The 25,511-nt window shown below is 45.7% G+C and overlaps 1 protein-coding gene across 1 annotated transcript; it reads left to right on the top strand.

Annotated features, from left to right (window-relative positions):
- The first annotated feature begins 253 nt into the window (after positions 1 to 253).
- Positions 254 to 23,572, top strand: LOC136422899 (DNA annealing helicase and endonuclease ZRANB3-like). The gene is made up of 19 exons (XM_066410820.1): positions 254 to 433; positions 6,542 to 6,560; positions 7,043 to 7,221; positions 7,653 to 7,749; positions 8,214 to 8,348; positions 8,938 to 9,056; positions 9,685 to 9,754; positions 10,427 to 10,498; positions 10,968 to 11,117; positions 11,817 to 11,984; positions 12,741 to 12,812; positions 13,322 to 13,501; positions 14,332 to 14,481; positions 16,467 to 17,049; positions 17,803 to 19,262; positions 19,722 to 19,852; positions 20,489 to 20,621; positions 20,951 to 21,484; positions 22,319 to 23,572. Exons 1-19 carry the CDS (start codon positions 288 to 290, stop codon positions 22,622 to 22,624), a joined length of 4,704 nt encoding a protein of 1,567 aa, XP_066266917.1. The 5' UTR covers positions 254 to 287; the 3' UTR covers positions 22,625 to 23,572.
- The last annotated feature ends 1,939 nt before the right edge of the window (positions 23,573 to 25,511 follow it).

Raw genomic sequence — 25,511 nt, 5'->3', positions numbered from 1 at the left:
ACAACATTCAAACGTCCGCCGGGTATTTGTAGAATAAACTTCAGATCGTGCAAGTGTGAAGTGTTTGAACAGCAATTCCTCGAAGAAAACAACAACAAAGCAGTTTCCGCAAGTCATCGGGATTTTCTCTCCGAAAAATAAAGTTTGGATTGTTGGAACTGAGGAACTAGCTACATGTCTAGGCAGGTACATTGATACTATTAGAATAACCAGGGCACCGGTATCATCAACTCTAACCCTTGACCTCCTTGGCGCCATTTTCGCTCGGGTCAAAGAAGAAGCGAACGATGTCTGGACGTAAGAAACGTAAATCGAAAATCTTAGACGATTTAGAGCCTGATCTGAGCCTTCAATGTCTTCCTTCTGCCCTCCGAGAGAAGCTGATGCCTTTCCAAAGGGAAGGGGTGAAGTTTGCGCTGAAGAAAAACGGAAGGTAACGTCGGAATAGGCTGTTTACCTTGATAGAAAGTTTGACATCTGGTTTGAGTTTGAAAACACGCTTGTTTTGATGCTTGTGTGTGATCGTGCCTTGTGCCCTGTATTCTGAGCAAATTATCTGCACTCTCACTCAATGAACAGAGGAATCAGTGGGCTTGGTAGAACAGTTTAATAAGTAAGGAAGATTTTTTAGCCACGGGTGGGTGGGTGGGCGATTCTTTCCTGTAGAGCTCGAAACGTTCTATCGACGAACTAGACTGACGGAATCACGTGACTCGCAGGTCAGGGTTCACGCATATAATTAACCAATTTGAGCTCCGCCCAAATGCCGACAATTATCTGCACTCTCACTCAATGAACAGAGGAATCAGTGGGCTTGGTAGAACAGTTTAATAAGTAAGGAAGATTTTTTAGCCACCAAGACCAAGCCCAGAGGGAGATGAGTGGTTGGTAGGAGAGTGCAGAAAATGTGAGCAGCGGTTACATCTAAGTGTCCGAATGCGGTTAGATACTAGGTTGTTAACGGGAACTGGGAGGATGCGAATAACAATCGATCGGGTGACTTACATGCTCTAAAGTCTAAGCACGGCGGTAACTCAAGCGCAGAAGCTCCCAGGAGGGAACGAGGGGTGTACTGCTTACTTGGAGAAACGTATACAATAATAGCGGTGCGCTCCGGGCGACAAGATGAGAATGTGTCGGGGCGATGTACATAAGTAACAGGAACTACTAAACGTAGAATGACTCAAAGAACCTTATACAATAATATAATGGTGCGCTCAAATCAGAGGCTACAAGAAGGGCGACGTATGTCGCGACTATGCTAATAACATAACTAAGGCTACTAGACGTATGTACATAGTATAAGAGTCTGGATGAAAGTACTGCGGAGAGTCTGTACGAGTGTCCGCGGAAGAACGTGTAAACTGCTGCGGAGCGTGGGCTAAGAGTCTACAAGGAAGGGTCCAGAAGACCGTTCTGTATTCTGTCCGCTAGAAGGTGAGCGAAGGCGTGCCTCTGTTGAAAGCTGCAGTTGAGGTAGGCCTGAAACGCGTCCGAGGACCAGTCCCCGAGTAACTTGATCAGTTGCGGGTCTGCACCGCAGTGCCAGGCGTAGGTTGCACCGCCTCGCCGGAAACTGTGTCCTGAGTAGCTGCCCGGAGGGAGCCCGGCGACGGAAAGGAGGGTCTTTAGATGTGAGACCAGTGTATCATGTGTCAGCGACACCAGTCCTCCGCCTTTGTCAGGGACCAGGAAGGCGGGCGAGGCCGGGTCGGCAGGGATCATGTCGCACATGCTGATGAACGCTTGTTTAGGGCAGAGTGGGTGTCCTGGCAGCGCCGGTACTGGTAGGAGGAGCACCTTCTGACGGAACTGGATGGTCTTGGACCAAGACACGTGTACTAGCAAACCGTCCTCTGAGACCTGAATGGCCTGGCGAGTCAGGTGCTTAGTTGCGTCGAAGGACACCTGCGACTTCGGGACAAGGTTGGATTTACGGAGTAGGGTAAAGAATGCGATGCAGAAGGCTGTCCACAGTGTGACATGCAAGGGTCTCGTCAGGTCTAGTACCGCACGGATACGTAGTAGAATGGCTGGAGTAATGGGCAGCTTCCGCTGCGGGATGTGGGGGGCGTGTCGACGGAAGGAGGTCATGACGAGCCGTAAGTCGAACGCGTTGGCAGGAGGGGGTTCGAAACCGTGGAATCGTTGGAGCATCCGTGCCCCGTGCACATAAATCTGTACGCTGTTCGGGCTCTTCATGGAGCGGGTGAGAAACTGTGCGTAGCGTGTCAGGGTCTTCGTGTCGGTGGGCAGGGAAGGAAGGTGAAAGAACTCACAGAACAGGAGGAAGGCTCTCCACTGAGTCCTGAAGTTGGCATGAGTGCCCGCCGCGAACGCCGATTTCTTCGCGGCCTCGACCTCGGAATCCAGCAGATGCAGGGGCGACGGGTGATCTGGAAAAGTTACAACAATGTCAGTAGCTCGAAGTGTTGAGCGGTGACGTCCGCCGGGGAGGTGTGCTGCCCTGCCGTGAGACGCTGGAATTCGTTCGGATGATAATTGGAGGTTGACCAGCGGCTGAGATGGTCGGCGAGTCTATTGTCCAGGCCAGGGATGTGGATAGCTCTGAGTTCGAACTGTCCCGAAGCGGCGCACAACCATAGGTCGCGTAGGCAAGCTTGGAGAAAGGTAGAGCGACTTTTTCCGGAGTTCAAGACGGTAACGGAGGCCTCGTTGTCACACATGACGACGATGCGACTGCCGGCCCAGTGCTTGCCCCACAACCGGGCACACACCAGGATAGACAACAGTTCCAAGCTGTTAATGCAAGGTTGCAACGCGAGAATAGACGCCGGGAATGTTGCGTGGAAGTACTCGCCCGTGCCATGAAGGAAACCGCCGCAGCCGGAGAGGCAGGCATCCGAGCTGAAGACCGCGTCAGGTTCGGACCAGCCTGCCTGCGGGATCAATGACACGCCGTTGTAGGAGGGCAAGAAGGTGGCCCACCATTGCAGATCTTTGCGGAATTCGTCGTCGATTGTCATTCTCTGCTGACGATCATGGTAGCGCCGAAGAAACGCGATCATACGGGAAACGAAGAGCCGACCCGGCCTCACGCACGAGGCGACGAAATGGAGTTTGCCCAGTAAGGACTCAACTTCTCGGCGGGATACGCGAGATTTGGAAGACCAGCAGTGCAACTCCGTCATGGTGTCTGCCAGGCGCTCAGGGGTCACCTCGATAGTGAACCGCACGGAGTCCAGGATTCTGCCCAGGAACGTCATGCGGGTGGACGGAGGGCACGCTTTATCCTCAGCCTCGGCCAGGCCGAGATGCTGCAGGAGTAGCCCGAGTTCGTCGTAGGCCGCTGCGGCCCGTGAAGGCGAGTCCGCTCCCCCGAAATCATCCAAGTAGTTCACGCACGAGAACCCGAGCCTGTTGTAGACGAATGTAACGGCGTCCGTCGCGCGTTGGCACGCTTGAGCCGCGGTCCGCATGCCGAAGGGGAAGACTACGTCCGTGTACGTGCGACCACGCCAGCAGTACCCTAGGAGATGGTAGTCCCCGGGATCGACGAACAACTGCCTGTAGGCTCGACGTAAGTCTCTCTTAAACATCAAACAACCCGGGCCATGAGACACTACTAACGCTACAAAGTCATCGATAGAAGGGTATCGCAGTCGGCGGGCAACACCCAGGTAAGTTCCTGTGGGAATTCCGTCGTTGACGGACACGCCCTGTGGATAGCTTAAATCTACCACAACACGACGATCTGTTGTACCCTTTTTGGGAACTGTTTGCAAGGGGTTGCATGTCAATGTTAAATCGAAAAAATTCTGCGACAACGGTCCTATGGTAGCGCCGTGCGATAGCTCCGTCTGAACATAGCGGTCAACGTGGGTCGCGTATTGCAGTGCGGAAGGGTGATTCGTATGTGGAACGACCGGAAGTGCCGGGCTCTCGTAATTCACAGGGAAGCCGAATTCTAACAGATCACAGAGATCAGTGTCATGATGTCCTTCCAGAAGGCGTCGCCAGGCGGCGATGTTGAGCCTGCTGGGGACGGGTATCCGTGCGCCCTGAAAGTTGTGGACGCCTGACCGTCTCACCCTGTTATGCCAGTCCCGATAGCACGAGAGCGTGGGGTGAACGGGAGAAACCGAGCCACTCAGAGGAGCGTCACCCTCGCGATGGGGAGGTACGCGTAATAACTCAAGGCGAGTTGCAGGGGAAGACGAGAAACCACAGTCCGGGATGTGAGAGGGGATCGTGCGGAAAGTCTCGTCGCGGACGCCAACCGTGACGCCATTGTCCGGGATGTGCCGTACAGCACCACCCTCGTGGGAGGGTAACGAGGTCGCAGTCTGCAAGCTACGCCTGGGATTGTGCCCAACGGCACCGCCCTCGGGAGAGGGGGACTTGACGAAAGTTTCATCGCCCGCTAGGGTCGAGGCGAGAGAACTAATGTCCGAATTGTGCGTCAGAGCACCTCTCGCTTCCGTGGGAAGCGTTTCAAACGAATTGTCATAACTGGAAGTTAACCCCGAAATGTACATCTCGGCGCCACCCTCGTGGGAGGGGAAAACATCAAAACAATCATTTCTGTCTCGAGATCCTATCGCATCAGGTAATGAATCGTCCGACCCGTGCGTAGCATCATACTTCACTCCCGAGATTAGAGACTCAAACTCATCATAATCATGGCAATGTCCGGCGGACGGATTAAAACTACTATCAGAGCCCTGTTCGCTCGGATTCTGAAAACTATCTACTGAGGGATAGAGCACGTCGCCTACATCTCTGGATATAAACATAGGCAAAGAAAATTGTAACGAACTCACGGGGTCTTCACCGACCTTTGAGACGATCCCCGTGCTGGGAGGTGCGGGGGTTTGTCAGGCTGAGGTGACGGGGGCCTGCGAGCCGGGGAACTGCTTTGTATCCGACTTCTTGCGCTCGCATTCCGTCTCTGGATGCTTGTACGATTTGTCCACTTTCTCCCAACAGTAGCGGCAGAAATGTCCATAAGGGCATCGTGCGGACGTGCATTCTTGTTTGTTGTACTTCCAGCACACGCGAGAAGCAGGGGACTTGGACTTACTGGAGCTGTTTCCGCCACTGTTTACAGGGCTAGGAGGCCTGAGCTGTTGTTTTTTCATGGAAAAGAATTTCGCTTTGATGGTGGTCCAGTCATGCGACCATGTTCCCGGGAAGCGCAACGCCATGTTCACCGCGGCGGCGTGGAAACTCCGAACGACCTCCCATCTGTAACTCTCCAACTGGTCGCACATGAACTGCAATATTTGAAGCCGACCCCTCCACTCCCAGTCAGGCATGCCAGGTGTTTGCAGCAACACCATGGTTCCGGAGAAGAACTCGTCGAGAGCAAGGTCATTATAAACCTTCGGGTCCGCGGAGTCAATGTTATACACGAACGACTCTGGCGACAAATGCTTACCTTCGGACTTCTTTGTTTTCGCGCCGGCGAGCATGTCTCCGTATCTGTGCTGCACGGCGTCCTGCAGAGAAGCGTTGTCTCTTAACTGCTGTAGCGTGAGATCCGCCGGGCCCAGGCCGGCTGTGGCGCCGAGATGCTGGGAAGTCAAGCTGTGAGGGATGGCCGTGTTGATGCCGGTTGCGGAGGGGGGTGATACTTGGGCGAAGTTCCCGATGCCTGCTGGAGGGGTCACCGGGAAAGTGGGGACGGTCACGTTCCTGACGCCTGCAGGAGGGGCCGGCAGGGGAGTGGGGACGGTCACGGGAAGGGCTGGATTGACTCCGGCTGGCGGGGGTGGTGGGACGGTGTGGCTAGTCCCGGTGGCGCCTGCGGGACCGGCCGGGGTCCCTGGGAGGCCGACCAAGCCGAGTTGTGCGTTCTGAAGCTCGGCTTCTAACAGGGCGACCTCCCGGGCCAACTGTACCCGTGCTAGCTTGTCCGTTAGCTCCTTCTTCCGGGCTTCTAGCTCCGCCGTGGTGGGCTCGGCAGCCGACGCGCCCTGCGCTGGGCTCTGGACGGGCGGCGACACGAGCGGAGGATTCGGCACGAGGGGAGGGTTCGGCACGTGTTGAGCGTCCGCTGGCTCCTTCATGGGGGGAGGAGGAGGCAGGCCTGTGCAGTTCTTGTTTCCTTTTCCACCAGGGTGCAGGGTGAGATCCTGGCCGCATCCCGGACACATCCGTACTCTCTTATGCTTCCCCATGACGAAGTAGGGTCTCAACAACAATTCTTTCCGATTCTTTCCTGTAGAGCTCGAAACGTTCTATCGACGAACTAGACTGACGGAATCACGTGACTCGCAGGTCAGGGTTCACGCATATAATTAACCAATTTGAGCTCCGCCCAAATGCCGACTATTAGAAAACGTAGATTTACTATTGATATTAGTAACAAGAATATGAATCATATGAAATAATAATTAAACGTTTCCCAAGCTCCCTGATATTTTTTTGCACGATAAAACGTCCAGTAACGTTACAGTCGGGACATATCAAATATGATAAATTTTCGAAATCATCTTTCCTATCTGAACATCTATTGTCGTTTACAATGTTCATTATAATCATTGTATATTATAATTTGTCTCTTCTATTGTTCCAGATGCCTGATAGGTGATGAGGTAAGTAGCTTCCCGGATATGAAATAGTTGAAATTTGTGGTTAAAAACTTAAATACCTGAGTAAACAACTGCTCCAAGTTTTTTTTCTTTTCTTTCTATTGCATATCCGGTAAACCCACCACACATATCGAAAAGAGCAGGGGTCCATCCCGGTGTGAGTGAATCAAGTAAATCTGTCCGAATGTGCAGCTTGCACTCTTCAGTACAAACCTGGTGTTTTATGCCATGAGACGGTTTACAGGGTGTGCAATACAAATCATACAAAACAAACAGTTGGTATGATTTCATGAATGGTAATAATGTATGATTTTATTCTAACCGTTAACGGTTAAGCTGGTGTGTTACGCTGAAGGGTAGTTATACCGGCGATACATTATGCATATAAGTTACAGATATAGATACAGAACACTGTAAGACTGCCATATGGCTAAAAGGGTATCAAAATTCACAAACTAAACAAAATCTTCTATCTCGTTACAAAGATGGGCCTAGGAAAGACCCTGCAGGCCATAGCGGTGGCGTACCACTACAGACAGGAGTGGCCGGTGTTGGTGGTGGTACCGTCGTCCCTGAGGTACCAGTGGGTGGAGGAGCTGGAGCGGTGGGTACCGGACCTGGAGCCCACAGATATACATGTGGTCAGCTCCAGGGATGACATCAGGTAATGGAACAGTCAACAACATTAACACAAGACAGTATCTAGTTGCCACCACATTATCTAGATGCCATCATCTTCTCAAGATGTATGTAGTATCTAGGTGACACCATCTTCTCAAGATGTATCTTGTATAGGTTCTACCATCTTCTCAAGATGCAAGGACAGTGTCCTTAGGACACTAACCTTAATCACTGATTAGTCACTGTACTGGAGTACTATGTATAGTTTTATACTTGAATAATTATAGGCTATCTTTAAGTTAGTAATCATCTCTATTCGTGGCTATAATGCTCTCTATACCATGTTGTAGGGAAAAAAAGGAATCAAAGCCAAAGTTTCAAACCTTACTGAATGAAATAGGCCAACTTGGCCAAGAGAAATTATTTTACTTATCATATATGAATAGGAATGAACCTTCAACACTTTTGTTACAGGAACATTGCCACAGCCCAGGTGACCATCCTAGGCTATGGACTGATTCAGAGAGTGGATCAGCCACTCATGAAGGCTCTTCATGACCAAAACTTTCAGGTGAGTCAGGATGAACAGTCCTTCCTCCTTCCTTGAAGCTGATACTAGTGATAGCCAGCAGCATTTTTGATGGCTCTAAGACACAATCCTACTTCAAAGATCTTGCGTCACTTAAGATCCATGTCATGCAAGGACATTATAGTCCTATATGATGTCCTTACTCTGCCATTGTAATGGAAATATTCACTTTTGTATTAGTGTACAGTCTGACAACATTACACATACATATTAGCAACCTACATCTACATCACATATTTGGAAGCACTGATTTAAATCCATTAATACACTGCACTTTTTATCAGTTATAAAGCCAAATATTTTCCATGCCTTATTTGTGGAATATCGTTAATGTTTCTACATGTGCCATAATTATGTAGTTTGAGGACAATAGAGGACATAAGGTTCAAACATATAATCTTAGTTTGCTTGAAGTGTAAAGTTGTGTTTCTCTCTCTCTTTGTCAGGTGATAATAGTTGACGAGTCCCACTACCTGAAGAACAGGCAGGCTGTCCGCACCAAGGGTCTGGTACCGCTGGTGAAGCAGGCCAGCCGGGCTCTCCTACTCACAGGGACTCCTGCACTGGCCAGGCCAGCTGAGGTGAGAACTTTGGGAAGGGGAAAAGCGAAGAAAAAAGTCATCCCTACATGTTGCTTGAGTGAGCATGTGACTATAGTGCAGACTTTGAGTCCATGTCTCAGGGTATTTTTTGCTTGCTGCGAGATGAAACGTACACCAGAGATTGGGGTGCTAATTTACATATCATCCATACAAATTTCTAGTCTCCCTACTTACTTATTAGGCTCTCCAATTCTGGCCTTTTGAGCTCAAACTGTACAAACTGACAATACGTCAGTTCTATTGCACTCACTTGCTGCGCAGCCACAAGAAAACCAGTGAAATAGACTTGATATGTCATCAGAAAAAAAGCCTGACTCGTATGGCCTGCTAAGGAGGCAAACAAATTTCAGCGTCTCTTGCTTTAATGCATTGTATTGGTCCAGTGTTTAAGTATTGTATCACAGTGGCCATTTTCAGCTTGTTAAAGAGCTTTTGTCACAAATAACATATGAACTTGATTTTTTAAGAACTGCTCCATATGTAAAATCAACATTCAACCAGCTCTGTCAAACTTTCAGAACATACAGTTTGTTTATAACTTGTTGCTGTTAATGTTGTTCCTCCCTAGCTGTTCCCACAAGTGGACGCCCTCCTACCGGGGAAGTTTGGCACCTGGACTCAGTTCTCCAAGCGTTACTGCAACGCCCACCGACAGTTCTTCGGCAGATTCTCGCGCTGGGACACCAAGTAGGTTTTTGGCTACATCGCGTGATCCTATAGCAGGGTCCAGGAAAAGTCGTAGATTACATTTCTGGCAATAAAATGTGGTCTTATAATAGGTTCTGGGAACAAGTACGGTAGATTAGTTGTCGGTGTGTGGAATAAAATTCTGGGAACTTACCCATAAACAGAAAATACAACAACAGTTATGACTGGTTTACGATGTTAATTTGTTAGAATGAGGTCATTGGTTCAGGGTTGGGCTTGAGGCAGAATCTGGGAGGATTGCAAAATTGGGAAGAAGGAGTTACCACTCCTCAGGTGTTATGTATTTGTAAGGTCCTACGTTTGGCAGAACTTGCGAGTTGAGAGCTTTCTAGAGGGTCCCCTCAGAGTGTCAAATCGTAACTCTGAATTTCGACCAGCCTCCAGTCCAGTGTTGCTTCTAGGCATGGCGTGATCGAAAACACATGTGCATATGTTATAGATAAGTTCTTTGAAATCGTTAAATATTAGAAAAAGTCAATTGTTATGTACTATCTACAAATTACCATACATTGTACCCGTTACAATTGTTGCACAATAAAGTTCTTCTTCTTCTCCTTCTTCTATGTTGATTAATACTGCAATACCATGTCATCACTCTGTTTTACAGTGGAGCTTCCAATCTCGCAGAACTTCACAGTAATCTACAACCTCTCATGATTCGCAGACTGAAGGCCCAGGTGACATATTATGACTTCATAGGCACATCCTAGATGCCCTTTAACCTTTATCACACTGAAGTAGCCATTTGGCACCCTGTTCTCTATTGGTTACAGAGTTAGGCAGCAGGGAGAAGGTTAAGAGCGTAATAAAGCTTAAGGTTTATGCATGTTTTTAAGCTTGGTCTCTGTACTGCATACTGCAACATTCACAACTGCCCACTCATATATAGTGCTGTGTACCTAAACTCGTGTTCAGGTTCAGCTCCTGACTCAAGTCCAGAGTTTCAGGTTCAGGTCCAGACTTATAAGTCCAGACCTGACTCCATGGCACATGTGTGCTAGGAATATTTTTTTGGGGTTACACATAAAATTGCATGTTGGCATATATTTTACATGCAATTTGAAAAATATACATGCAAAATTATATACAGTAAGTATTATACACAAAAGCTCAGTTATGAATACAAAAACAGCAATGTTTTCATCTTCATCCAGTGCAAGTTTCACGATCTAAGGAAGGTTTTAGATGGTTTAGAACAAATAGGAGAATATAAGCTACAGATATTTTTTTGCAAGTCTGGACTTGTTTCCAGACGTTTAGGTTTTTTTTACTTGTACCTTGTACGCAGCACTGCTCATATATCTGATAATTATATCAGTTAATTGCTATCATTGCTTTTTATCCTATAGGTCCTTACCCAGCTTCCTCCCAAAAGAAGACAGAGGATTCCTTTTGATGTACCCGAGGGGCAGCATAAAAAGGTGATTTCAGCATTTTTCTCCTCTTTTTTAGATTGACCTTTAAGTTTAGAATGTTCACTTACTAGTAGCTGATTGTAACATTCTCCAGGAAGCACAAAGTGTAACTTCCATTAACATTAATTTGCCGGGTCACGTACATCCGCCACATTGAAAAACAGCGGGTTTGAGAGATCTCTAGTGCAGCACCCCCCAGGCCTGTACAGTTAAGATATACAGGAGTGCATCATACTTGCGGACGTTGGGTTGCAGATCTGTTTGGACGTATCTTTTCAGGGTGGCGGAATTATGTACCTTGGTGGAATTACTTAGTACTACTAGATGTTATATGCTTGGAGGCTTTTTTTGTTTCAAACAACAGCAATAAGATATTTACATACAATGTGAACATTGACTAGATTTTATTCTTAGATTTTAGCAACATTAATGAAATTTATTCATGTGTTGAAATTTATTCATGTGTCACACAAAGGAGTTGGACAAGCTGGCAGGCGAATGGAGAGACCTGATTGGTCGAGGTGCTGTGCCTCAATCACATGACCAGCCAGGAATGACTGACAACCCCAGCTTCCTCCTCCGTCAGCTCATGGTAGAATGGTACCACACCACCGCACTGGCCAAGGTACTAGTTGGGGATGCTATATTGTGTTACAGTCGCGTTAAGTTGCATCGTGGTAGTGTAGTGGCAGGGTGTCCAGAGTAGTGCTGCGTACCGGTACTGTGTACCGGTACTGTACTTTGAAAATCGATAAGGTACAGGTCCAAAATACCGGATCATGAAATACCAGTACTGTACTGATATTTAATTTACACCGAGTCCATGCTTATTTTGTGACTGATCTCCTCATGGCCTCATGCGACACCAAACGTGACCAAAGTGACACCTTAGGACAGTGTAACTAATATGCAACAGATCATTCAGGCAGGCCGGGAGTTTTGATACTAGTAGCAAGGACACCTGTAGGACACCTAGTTATTAACTTACAAGTTGTTAACAGCTTATTAATGTTTCTGTCATTATTGAACAAGTCATATTAATTTGTAAAGTTGTTCGGGTACAGGTACAGGTATAGGTCCGGACCTGTCTACCTGTATATACCTGATGTTACGTTTAGGTACGCAACACTAGTCCAGAGGTCCTGCATCTGCACATTGACATCCACCAAGAACCGTTAAATCTTTTAAAATTTAAAAAAAAATGGAATAGGTCAAAAATGTACCGGTACTGCATGCATATAATATAATTTACGTGTCATTACCATAATGTATTGTCTTTTTCAAGAGCTCATGTCAATGACTTTACTCAACATGTCTTCCTTAGGCAGGGTCTGTGCAAGAGTACATCAAGGTTCTACTGGAAAATGAGTCCATGAAGTTCATTGTGTTTGGTCACCACAAACACATGTTACAGGCCGTCACCCAGACCCTCATCCACAGCAAGGTCAAGTACATACGGATCGATGGATCTGTACCTAGTGCAGAGAGAACGGTAGGTTCAACATCTACTAACGTGATTCACCAGGGTACATACATATAATTCCACTGCCCCGAAAAGAAACGTCCAAACAGATCTCCAACCCAACGTCCCCCAGTTTAATGCACTCCACACCTGTACATGTATATCTAAACAGTGCATACCTGGGGGTGCAGCACTAGAGATTTCTGAAACCTACTGTTTTTCAAAGTGGCGGATTTATGTAACCCGGTGGATTAATGTTAATGGTCTTTAAGTTTAAGTAAAAAGTGTAGTTGAAAGATCTGTGTATATCAAGTTACATGCATATACTATTTATAACATCAAATGTGTTAGATATGGTTACTTGTACATGTACGTGCACCCTCATAAATGATATTGACGTTTTACTTGAAGGAAATGTAAGCCTTGCATTTCCTTCAAATAAAACGTCAGTATCATTCTTGAAGGTGCACGTACACTTACGTTGTCCTCTAATATCAAGACTTGAAAAATGGTCTTTTCTGGACTTTACAGCAGATATTATTCTTAGGGTAATATCTGCTGATTAAAAGCACAGAAAAAAGCAATTTTTAAAGTCTTGATTTTAAAGGACAACAAAAAAATCATTGCTGGCATTTTGTTGTGTATTGTTCAATTTGTAAGGAGAAAAATGTTGAAGTTGGACTAGCATAATGATATTTCCTAAAATAGCATTTTGACAATGTTATGTAGATAGACAGGTGAGTCCAAATTAACTGAAGACTTTTTTTCTTTCCTTCCTCTTTACAGCACCTTGTGCAACAATTTCAAGGAGACCCAAGTATCAAAGTTGCAGTGCTGAGTATTCTAGCTGCAGGGACGGTAAGCAAAGAATCATCATGAAGTGGTCATGGTAGACAAACTTTTGATGCATTCGAGTGTGGTGCATGTAAGCGCAAAGTGTGTCGCTTGAACATGTTTGAATGTTGATGAAACAATCATACAGGGCATGAAATATTGGGTGTATGTGCACTTTTGTGTACCTAATTTTCGACTGTGGGTGCACCAGTGCACATAATTTTCGAATGTGGGTGCACCAGTGTACCTGAGTTTTCGACTGGGTGCACCAGTGCACTTAGATATTTTGAGGCCATTGGATACAGGTACTGCATACCTGGAAGGTGCTGCACTAGAGATCTCTCAAGCACACTGTTTTTCAAAGTTGCGGAGTAATATTAATGGAGGTGCACCTATTCCCAAAAATGAATTTTCAAGCCCGGTCATACTATAGTGTGATGCTAGCAACTTTTGTGATCCGCTAAGTTCTGCCTTTGTGTGCCTGATATTTTCTTTATACGATTGACTTCAACCAGATTGCATTCTTCCCCCAGGGGTTGACATTGACAGCTGCCAGCCACGTGGTGTTTGCGGAGCTGTACTGGACCCCGGGGGTCCTGGAGCAGGCGGAGGACCGCGCCCACCGGATCGGTCAGCACAACTCCGTCCACGTGCACTACCTGGTGGCCAGGAACACCATCGACGACTGGATGTGGAGCATGCTCACTAGAAAGGTCTAAATAAAGATCTAAATCAGAATAGTACAGAACAGAATGAACGACTATTAATTCAGTCAAGTTTGTGGCATTTAAATTTTTTGCATTTTGGAGAAAATCAAGGATTTGTGATATCTGTGAAGTCCTGGTTGATTTTATGATATTCTTGAGTCTATACTCTATCCTACATTGTTAATCAGATGCTGAATGTTAATTCTAGCAACTAATGTCAAATAAGTAATGATATGATTAAGCAAACTTTGATTCACAGATTTCAGATAATTTGTGAACTTTTAAGTGGATAAACTTATGAAATGCCTACCAAACACCTGTCAGAACAACTTAGTTTAGACTTTTATATGCATAATGTGCCCCAATGACCCACAAAGAGGTCAAGGGATAGGGCCATGTCCATCGGTTAATATAGAATACAACACGGGGTATTCCATATTACGCGAGGTACCAGCCCAATCCGACCCTCGGGAGGGCTGGGACCGAGAGTGATTGGGAATATAACGTGTTGTATTTTGATTTTATCATACCCACCCCAGAAAACACACAGTTCAATGTCAAATACGCCAGAAGTTGAAAAAAGTTGATTCCCTTGAACAAAATAATGTAACAGCCGCACATTCCAACCACCGAATACAATATTCAAATTTTTGATAGCGGCGTTCTCAACGCACTCAAAATGCATTCTAGATATTCTATGGAAGCCTGTGTCCAATTAAAGTTATCACCCGATCCAGAACACCCGTATCGAACATTTTTGCAGCCCAGGTATGACATAATGTAGGTTACGTTTGTTATGTAGGAACTCTAAGCTTACTCGTGAATGTCCCCTCCAGGTCAGTGTTGTGACCAGTACCCTGAACGGGAAGCTGGCAGTGCTCCATGCTGAGGAGTGTGATAAGGACCAGGCGGAGTTCCTGTCCAGGGCCGCGGTCTGGTTACCCGGGGAACAGCAGGAGGAGGACGACAGCTTCTTCTTCACACAGGTGACTGTCATGTTGTTGACTTCTTCGTAATGCTCATAGCTTCTTTTGCCAGGTCTTATTTAGCCTCAACCAGGCTCCAGAGGCAGCTGGAAAGAATAGAAATTGGCCAAATATATAGACAGAAAAACATGCAAGAGGAGTTAGTCCGATCAAGGACATTATATAGGAAGGACTGAGCACACAGCCAGTCCCTATTCAAGAACCTTCGGTTCATGGTTGTAAAAATAATTGACACCTACATACTAATTACCCCCAGATTTGCATATATTCCAAGGGGCCACAAGCGTCCCACTATTGTAATACAAATTCAGATGGCTTGACCGGGCGATGAGGACTTCTTTTGGAGTGTTTTTCAAGCTGCAAGACGATCGTGAAGAAACGGAGGAGCTGGAAGTCCTAAAAAACGCACAAAACTAAATATAAAACCTCCTTGGTCTGGCGTAACCGAACTGTGGGGAGGGGAGATCTTTATCCATCGCTATCGTCTACCAAGAACACTTACCTTGCGTCAAGCTAGAATACCGGCTAGAAAATTGAAGAAGAAAATATCACACTGGAGATTTGGGAATTCAAGAAATACATGTATTTATTCTATATGTACAAGTATTTTACTAAAAACAGAACCTTGGTTAAGCTTGGAGCGTGATTCACAAACAAATTTCGGCAACGCTGTATCGTGGGACGTAGCTTTGGTGGTCATGGCTCTTCCACGGAAGTTTGCAATCTGCAAAATACAAAAAAAATCGGGAGTCGATCATCCTCTCGATATAAAGATTGGGAACCTACATACATGTTACCAGGCATGAAGATGTTTACTGTGCACAATGCTGCACATTCCCCGTGTGGCGTTACGATCATATCACAAGAAATACATTTCCTACGAATATTACACTGGAACAAAAATTGACCAAAACTCATGTGCCTAGAACATCAAAAGTTAGCCGAGAACAACAACAACAATATTCTTATAGGGACACCCAAGCCTGGTGCTTTCGGGCAAAAGCGTTATTTTTTTGGTTCAAAAGGTTAAGCAATTCTTATAGATACATCAAGTAGTGAATATTTTTCATATTTCTGAGACGAAAATATAGGTACGCATGGACAAAAATGCCTGTAAACTCACTCATCTTGGTCGCACGGCGCCCGATCACATATCAAAATGGCCGCCAACGTCTTCCCCGGATGATGGTGCCGTCTGCACACGTCACGTTTGCTTCCCATATAAGGAAATCCGCGGAAACTACAGGCATCTCGCCCGTCGTTCGGCCAGCATCGGAGAGCGTGACGTCACGATCGGGCTCATTTGCATGGCCTTCGCCGGGTTTCGGCGCGAACGCTCAAATCAGACGGCGGAGAACAAAGAAGCGCCGCCGGAGGGTGGAAACAATAGATCGCCGCAGGGCTTTGCGGGTCTGAACAATAGCGCCCAGCGGGGACTTTCTGTGTGCTCAGTCCTTCCTATATAATGTCCTTGGTCCGATATAGGGGTACAGTTTGCCGCTCTAGGATGGCATATTGGACCCTCTTTCCGTAGCCGACTCCCTTAGCATACTATTCACTCTATTTGGCTAATTTCTACAATTTTTCCAGCCATCCGCGGAGCCTGGTAGAGGCTAGGTCTTAGTACTGTCACCTCATGATCAGTCCATAGAAATGGAGGTATAATTTTGGGTTTCCTTGTGGCTGGGTGGGTGTGGTTCCGACGCAATATCTCAAGAATGGTTTGAGCGATAGCAATTTTATTTGGTTTGTGGGTTGGTGTTGTGAGCCTGACAGTACAGGTCGATGTTAAGCCCTCTGGTGGCCAACCTTGGTACTGCAGCAGTGCTTTTGGTTTTCTCTTTGGTTTTCTTGTTATGCTCTGTATCTGTCAGTTTTATGCTTTAGTCAGTTTTTCAGTACATATCATTCTACGTACTAAAAGTCTTTTGCCTGAGAGTTAGAGATGATCTTTATTAATTTTCTTGTAACATGGTCTCTTACAGCCAAATACTCAGAAGGACTTGCGGTCCTACTTCAAACCGAAGGGTGGCCGCGGACAAAACGCCCAACCTTCGGACAAACAAAAAAGTGGTTTGGATACCAAAAATGTGTCGCTTATACAAGAAGATGATGATGACGATGCGGACTTCAGAGATGTACAAAAGGCGCACCGCTCAACTAGATCCGACGTGTTTGTGATCGACTCTGATAGTGAGAGCACTACTGATGAAAATGAGATGGGCTTTGATAAAAGCATGCCTCATCTAGAGTCCGATAGAAACATGCTTACAGAGAGCGACGCTTCTTCGTCGTGTGACACTATCATACAGTCCAATCAGAACGTCGCAGACATCTCCTCTCTCATTGGTCAGGAAGAAGAAATAAAACTGGATGTCGCCACACCGAATGCTAAGAGAAACAAGTTGGAAGACACAAGTTCTGTTTGTGAAAAGAAAGCGGAGGATTCGAGCAGTGCGAGAGTGGAGAAAGATGTGAAAGAGTCAGGATGGGGCTGTTCACTGTGTACCTTCCATAACCATGCACTACTGAAGTTCTGTGAGATGTGTGAAACACCCAGGAAGAAAGGTGAGAATGATTGGATAAGAAGTTCTTTATTCACAACTAATATGCATGTTCACAACATATATATAAGCACAAATATACAATCACAAATATGAGCAAATATACCTACAATCACTGCCAATGTTTCAGTCACCGTCTGTCGCCTTCCTCAGGGCAATTCTGATTCTGTTCTGGTTCTGTTCAATTCTGGTTCTATACAGCTTCACACTACAGCTTCACACTACAGCTAGGTGTCGCTGCTAACCATGCGGTTCCAAATGTAAAGTTTTGTCATGTATCCATTCGTCCTTAAGGGTGATTATTGTCAATTATCCACAGATATAAAAATGCGACTTGAGCATCAGAAATGTTGTTCTTGCTGTCAGTAAGACTCAGACCAGAAAGAGATTTTAATAAAGACAGAATGTACTAGGTCTTTGGTAAGCATATGGTTTAGGATTTGTTGTCGTAGAGATCCTATTTCTTTTATATGATCTTTAAAAACATACATGCAATACCTGTATGTGATATATAATACTTTGTAGCAGTTACAAGAGACAAAGCCAAAGTTGTCAACAATGGTGGAAGTGACAGATTATTCATGAGTTATAGTCCCATCTTATTTTATATGGAAACAAGTTGATAAATAGTACTAAGCAGCTAGGTCTGTATTACACATATTTTCAGAATGGTGACTTAAAAAGTGCCATAGATGCTCTTGATCAGAACACTTGTTGTACTGGTGCCTGTAACATTTTGTTTCATTTTACTTCTCAGGGAGGCCAGCAACTCGGAGCCAGCATGACAGCAACTTCAGCAGTCCAACTTCCACAGTCACAAAGGAATCAAAAGTGAAAAGACCTGTTTCCTCAGCTCTTGGCACTCCTGATACAAAACCAAATGAAGGAAAGACAGTTACTGCTGCACAGAAAGAAAGCCTGTTGTCATACGTTAAAGAGAAACCCTGTTTCAACACGCCAGTAAGACCTTCAGCACCCCACAGCACTCAAAACACGCCTACAATCAGAAGCAGTGAAACTCCTATGGCTACATCTATTAAGAAGTCTACTCCCTCAGACTTGACAGGAGCTGAAAAGGTTTCAAACATACAAAATAACAACACAGATGTTGTTGACTTGACAACATATTCAAGTACAGAAGAAGAAGAAGCTACATGTAATTCAGACACTACTACAGAGCAGACAGTTGCTGCATCCTCATCTGAAGTTACTGAATCACAAACGGACAGCATTCCCAAGAAAACTCAATCAGACATCTTCTTTTCTTGTACACCACCTACATTCCCAGACCTTGCCCTGGATTCTAGCATTGCTGAAGACTTAGCTGTGGCGGCACAGGTTTTCAGGCCCTCGCCTTGCCGTGGTAAGTCCACATGGCGGTGTGAAAACAGTAACTGTGGCTACAGTAATGCCGACAGTGATGCTGAGGATTGCGACGCATGTTTCTCGCCGAGACCAAGGAAAAGACTCAAGTTGAGCTCAACGGACTCCCCACAGGGCAGCCTTGGTGGTACTGTTACACCAAGTCTCAAAACTGCTGGCACCAAAGGTACACCTTCCAGAGATAGCGATAGTACAGTAAAACCTGTGGAGGCAAGAAGTGCTAGCCTTCAGAGAGGAATGCAGGTGCCTTCCCGAGGCCACCTAGCAGGAAGCACTGTTACTGCAGGGAAGAGTGGAGACAGCATGTCATCGACTAGCAAGATCTTCCACAGTGCACCAAACACACCAAGTAGAAAAGACACATCTACTGGTACTCGACAAGGAGGCAAACCAACAACGCCGCAGTTTCTAATGAAGAAGCGGAGCATTCCTGTCAGTGTTGAAAACACAAGAACTCCTCCCCCAAAACAAATCCACAAAAACCTTTTCTCTCCGTGTGCCAACTCCCCAGCTAGTGGCAGCATTTCCGGTAGCCCTCTACAGGGGTCAGATTGGTTTGACGATGACGACATCTCAGATGACATGCTGTTGGGCAGTGAGAAATCGGTGTCTCCCCGAGGCCACCTAGCAGGCAGCACTGGTACTGCAGGGAAGAGTGGAGACAGCATGTATGACTTGGATAACTTCAGTATGAATGCTGACATAGGAACAGATGAGGGAGAAGCAGACTGCGGAAGTAAAGATCCAGTAGTAAAGTTGGAGGATATTCCAGTGTATGAAGAGTTACAGTTCTGTGCAAGTATGCACACGGACCGAGTCTACCTCTATGATGTGGTGAGTCTTTTAAGTCTTGTTTTACTCTATAGCTAGTTTTCGAGGATCCATGGGCGCGAGTTCGATCCTAGGGTCGGACCCAGCTCGGACATGTTGTAGAGGATTGCATTGGTCGTTTCAGATGGTGACGTAAAGCCGGCGGCCCTGTGTATGAGGAAGCTTTTGGCATAAGCCTCAAGCGTCAAACCTCTGCATGTAAAAGAACCCAACACACTTATCAAGAAGAGTAGGGGTGACCCAGTGTTATAAATACAGGAAATGGTTAGGTTGGTTTACAATTAATAGAACCTTCTTAGAAACAGGAAGAAAAAGATACATTATGAATATATTGGCTTAAAAGCTCAAAGATGTGTCCTGTGCACCAACATTTATATCTAAAACTTTATCGTTACACTATGTAATAAAAATACAGAATTAGTTGATATGTTTTGATATTGGCTTATTTCTTTTCACCACCAGGATGACCAACCCCTGAGCTGTAACTTCTCAGTGTTGGATGTGGAACAGAGGAACATGGACTGTCTGCCGGACCTCCTACATCAGCCTGCTAACTGGCGCCTGGTGCTCAGGATGGTGCAGGAATGGAACAGGTATCTGTATCTGTATACTATTAGCATGTATAACCTTCTGCATAACACACCAGCTTCACAGGCACGCGTTGCAGCAGCAGCTTGTATATTACACTAAACGACCTGTCACACCTAACTTCTGAATATCTAACTGTAAAAACTGTTTAAAGCTGTCTTAAGTGAGGATGTGCACTTGCCAACAAATTCCACTCTGCAATAGTTCTAAGGAAAAACAAATGTTTATCTCAGTTTCGGTTGTTGATTCTGGTACTTAAAGGCATGACTATTTTTTTTCTGAGCTGGTGCTGGATACTTAAAACTTCACAACAGGGATTAAAAGAGAAACTGAGTGAAACTGAACAAAGCAAGAAGAGATGGTCCACCATATCACTTAATATACATATGTACAAAATGATCAACAGTTAATTCAAACTAGCTCAGGAGCGTAGCTGTAGGAGCCACCAGTATAAATACCAACCCATCAATGTACATGCAGAAACCTACAGATATCCCTTTTCCCCCCACACTATCCCCCAATGGAACGTTCTGACTGGCTCTGTGTTTACAGCTCTCACAGTTAAGCCATTCCAAGATGGGGTTATTGGGGTTAATAATACATGAAAAAGAAGAAGATTTTCAGTGCCTCTGTCTTTTCAGGCTGAGTGAACCCAAGAAGAGAGTCGTGAGGAGAAGTGGACGTATGTTCATCAGTCCGTCACTCCTGGCCGAGGAGCTGAGTCAGAGTCAGAGGCGTAAGGCCGCCTGCAAAAACCAACGTTTCATGTCAAAGGTCAGTATGTGCATATTTAACGTTCTAGGAAGTTGTGATATCAAACAACATGCTACAGGTGCTTATGAAAGGGAAGAAAGTAAAAGATGTATTGAAATTCTTCTAGACATGGGCAGAATTAGCCTCTGTTGATTAGTCCTACAATGTAGGAAATATTTTTGTGTTTCTGATTACCCGACCAACCCTAGCAAAAACCTGCTAACTCTAGCCCTTTTTTTGGTGGACTGCTGACAAGAGACATAAATTTTTAACATCTTATTGATGAAACTCAAAACAGACTTCCTGTGTTTCACACACTGATACCTTGCACTCTATCGTTACTTGTTTAGGAGGACTTTATGCAGAGAGCGTTCAAAGTTGCCGAGCGGGAGGGTGGGACTGTTCAAGTTGTTTCGAAAAGACGTCCTAGTAGCACAGTCACAAAGCCAGGACAACATCACACCAGTTCTAACAAACCATCTGCAGACAGTACAGGCAAACAACAGACAGCTAGATTAGAAGCAGCTGCTGCCAGCAGCAGTGATTCGGGTACAGCAGAGTCAGCTGCAGAGGACAGCCGGTCCATGGAACAGCAGGCAGGGGACGAGACCCGACCTCGTGGCCAGCTGCAGGTGGTTGACAGTGCTGGAAGGCATCTCTGCCTCTGGTGTCAGAAACCTGTCACCCAACAGTCTGGTCTGACAGCAGACGCAGATCTAGAAGGTGCGTCGTCGTACGCGAGACAGCACCGGTACTGCTCCACCGAGTGTAAGGAGGAGTACAGGATACGGATGCAAGGGGGTCACTCCCGACAACAGCTGAGGGATACGGAGTTTGGCGTGTGCCAGATCTGTGAAACCAACGTTAGACAGATCTTCCTGCAGGTTAGCTCCTTTAGATGTATACCCTGATATCCTGCCTTTTTCAGCTTGTGTCTACTACTGTTGAAGAGTTGATAACAAGTAAAGCCACTATCTCACTGGACCCGCAGCATGTTGGCGGCGTTGTTGTGTCCTAAACTGGATTTGTTTTACCCTTGAGTTTATAATGAGAGTATAATGCACGTACAAGTATGACTAAAAAGACAACAAATCGCACAAAGTGTTTAAAGATTTGTTTTTTTATCGATGAAATTCGTTGAGCATGCTGTGAAATTGCTAGTTCGCAGGATTGTCAACATGCCGTAGGTCCAGCAATTGATGAGATAGTGGTTTGTTCCTAGTGGGGTGGGGTGGGGGGTAAGGACAGTTGAAGCAGATACAAGGTGGCCAATAAAAAGCAGTTTGTGATTTCAGCATTTCTCCAAGTGATGGTGGGCAGGGTTTTTTCTAGAAAAAATTGCAAGTGGGAGTATTGCAAGGGAGTGGAGGGACCAAGTGTAGGGATGGAGTTTCAGATTGAAATGGGGCATTCTTGGGCTTGCAGGCAAAATTACTGTCACACAGGTCACAGTTGAAGACTGAAGCCACATGTGACCTAGTAGCATCCCCGGTCAATCTTTATTTTATGCTTGTCAGAGGATGATCTTCTCCCCAGGGTAAGGGGGCGCATGGCCAAGGCATAGGGGTGCAGTGCTCTTGTTCCTCTCTTTAAAGAAAGCCCACTTAGCCCAGACATGAGCATTGACAGCTTGACTTTTTATTACTAATGTTGGAAGGTTTTAGTCTCTTGTCATCTTATGTGAAAGTTGTTTTTCAGTTGGTGTTATGTGTTTTCAGGTAAAAGAGTTGCCAATGTCTGAGCGCAAGGTTTACCTCAAGAGCACCCTGCTGTCATCTCTTCCTGTTGCTCAACTGAACAAGATCGTCGCAGACCCGAAGGAAGGGCAGTTCTGGCACGCCGACCATATCGTACCCGTGGCAGACGGCGGGGGGCTGTGCTCGCTGGACAACTTCCGTACGCTGTGCGTGATGTGTCACCGCAAGGTCACTCAGCAGCAGAACCGACAGCGTAGGGTGGCGCAGAAGCAGGAACGAAGGTCGCAGGACGGGTACAGAAGCATTATGGACTTCATAAAGCAATAAGCGGTGTCTAAGTGGTGTCGTGTTGGCTTAGGGTGTAGCATGTTCAGGGGATTCGAACCCTGGGTTCGTATCCCCTGACATACCACCAATGTTGTGCTCAGTTTACACAACTTTCCTCACTCCACCCAGGTATGAAAATGGGTACCTGACTTCAGTTGGGGAGGTAAAAGCTGTTGGAATGGGAGGGTTGGGCTCTGCCTTCCAATACTGTGCCCTACACACATTGATGATACATGTATTGAACTGCCCCTACGGCCTCAAAAAGTCTATGGGACTACCTTTACCATTTTAAAACAATAAGACAACAGCAGTCAAGAAGGACATTGTTGTAGTTTACCCTTTATGCAGGATATTTTCTAGACACAGTGGACAACAACGAACCGCTCCTTCGGCCTCAAAAAGGCTATGGGACTACCTTTGCCTTTTTAAAACAGCAGTCAAGAAGTGCATTGTTTGTAGTTTACACTTTCTGCAGTACAGTGTTATATTTTTACACATGAGAAGATATGGTGTTGATAGTAGATACAATGTTTGATACAAGGCAAGAAAGACATTACACTTCATTCATGAAAAGACTAATATAATTACTGTAATAGTGCATCACTACTTTTACCCATTTCTTTATTAACAGCTTCTTAGATTTATTAGTGTCATAATATCTTATTAGTGTCATAATATCATAAGTGCATTTTGATTTTGTGTTATGAAAATCTTTGAAAAGTTGCTACATACATGTACGTCAAAGAAAGGTTTGATAGAGTCTCACATTAAATCCTATAAAGCAAAGTGTTAATAAAAAGTCTCAAAAAGAAAGACCTATGTCGTGTGTATGCCATTTTGCATGCATTAGAACACGTTACTTGTAGTGACTCTGAACCAATTTTTTTGCAAGAACAGTATGATTGAAATATAGATATAGTACCAAGCAGGGTACATTCTACTTTTCAATACACGCGGTGTTTGTCAGTCCTTTTATGGTTGATGCTATTTTCCCGTTTGTTTTAAGGTGTTCTCATGAAGATTTCGTACTGAACTGTTCTCTTGCTAAAGCCAAGTTACACGCTCAGCGTCATCAGGCTTTTCCCTGTCATTAGCATCATTGATTGAATCTTGACTCGATTTTTTCACCCCTTTTGTAGCCTCGCTAAGGTGGCCAACGTCAACCTGTCTGGGTATTCTAACATCGTATTCTGTGCAGACATGGTCTTTTTCGACACGCAAGGCATCTTCCTTTCCGAAGACTGTTCCTTCCTCGTTTTTCGTGTTTCGTTCTTCTTTGTCATTCTCGACGTTTCTATCTGCACCTAAGTTGTAGCCTGACGAAGGGACATCTTTGCCATGGTTGTCTACTCTTGGAATGGAAGCAGCGTCGTGGTGTTTGTGTGGACTGGGAGATTGCCTGCTTTTGTCCGTAGCAACTACCGATGTGTTAGTTGCTGGGGGCAAACGCGAGTCCATTCCGTAGATACCCGAAAGCGTGCCTTGTGCGTACGGTGTGATGTCATCGCTCTCGACTTGGTCGTCGCCTATGACTTCATACTGGTGACTAAACGGAGGTTGGTCGTCTACGGCCTCATACTCGTGCTGAGAGAGCGTGTCATCGTTGTCGTTTTCCTGTCGATTGCGCATGCGCTCCCTTGCCATTCTTAACGCAGTAACCAGAAAGGTAACCAGTGCTAAAACTGACGATGTTAAAAAGGCGGTGATGAGAACATCGTGTACATAAGAGCCAGCAGAGGGATGTTGATCTGAATCTAGAAGGACTAATATTTCTTCCGTTACATCTCTTTTCCGTGTTGTCATACCTGATGTAGAAGACATAGCATTGACTGTCCCGGACGATGTAGAAAGCTGAGTGCTCTCTTCGGGTCTTGACACATTGTGGCGAGCTGTAATGTTCGTTCCTTCTGAGAGGAAGAACGCTGTACAGGAGACATCTTTACCGAGCCACTCATCTACTAGGTGTTCACTTATGGTTACATATGAGAGCGTCTTTCCCACGAAGTTGCAGTGGTCTGTCGACGGCGTTGAATTATTTGATGGTATCAAGTTCGGATGACAGCAGTTGAAACCCTCTGGTTCCAAGTAGAAAGATGTTGTAGTGTTCACGTCCCCAAAGTTGACTTGTGTTCCCGTTCCAAGTGATACGTTCGTGATTGCGAGGTTTGTTTCGTTTGGTAGTGTCCATTTGATCAGCTTGGGAGGTCCCTCTTCCCAACACACCTCACAACGGAAGGTTCGACCATCATCGAACGCCGTTATGGTGGCTTTTGGAGCTGGGCACTGCATGGACACTGCACTTGTGAAGGTACTCAGCTTGGTGCCTTCCAAATCTTTCGGATAGCTACACGTCAACAACCTAAAGTCCGATTGGGTGTTGAACAGTCGACCTGATTTCAGGAACCACCGAAGAGCGCATGTGCAACGAATGGGATTTCCTTGCAGTGTCACTGTGATAGTTTCCAACGAGTCCGGTAGTAACCAGTACTGAGATTTGAACTGAGTTTCGTGTAGGCTTGTGATACGATTATGGGAGAGACCAATGGACTCCAGAAGGGGGGTGTACATAAACGCCTCGGGTTCGATATACTGGATGTGATTTTGTGCCAAGTCCAAGCTACTGAGAAGTCTACGTTTTTCTATAGGCGGGAACCAATCTGTGGTGACTATTCGGAGCTTGTTACCGGCTAGACGTAGTATTCGAAGTCGGTACGCCTCATTGAAACTGCCTGAAAGAATAAGCAATCGGATTTTTTTTTATCTCTAAAAAGATTAAGAAGGCAGTTCAAATGACAATAATTAAGGTACTAAATTAGTAAATGAAGATCATATTTGCAATTTGAGTTGGTTTGGTTTGGTTTGGTTTATTCGCACATATTAAAATCAA

The sequence above is a fragment of the Branchiostoma lanceolatum genome, chromosome 17, assembly GCF_035083965.1.
Source record: "Branchiostoma lanceolatum isolate klBraLanc5 chromosome 17, klBraLanc5.hap2, whole genome shotgun sequence".
NCBI classification, from domain to species: Eukaryota; Metazoa; Chordata; class Leptocardii; order Amphioxiformes; family Branchiostomatidae; genus Branchiostoma; species Branchiostoma lanceolatum.
The sequence above is the reverse complement of the archived record's forward strand: the minus strand, read 5'-3'. Positions and strand labels throughout refer to the sequence as shown.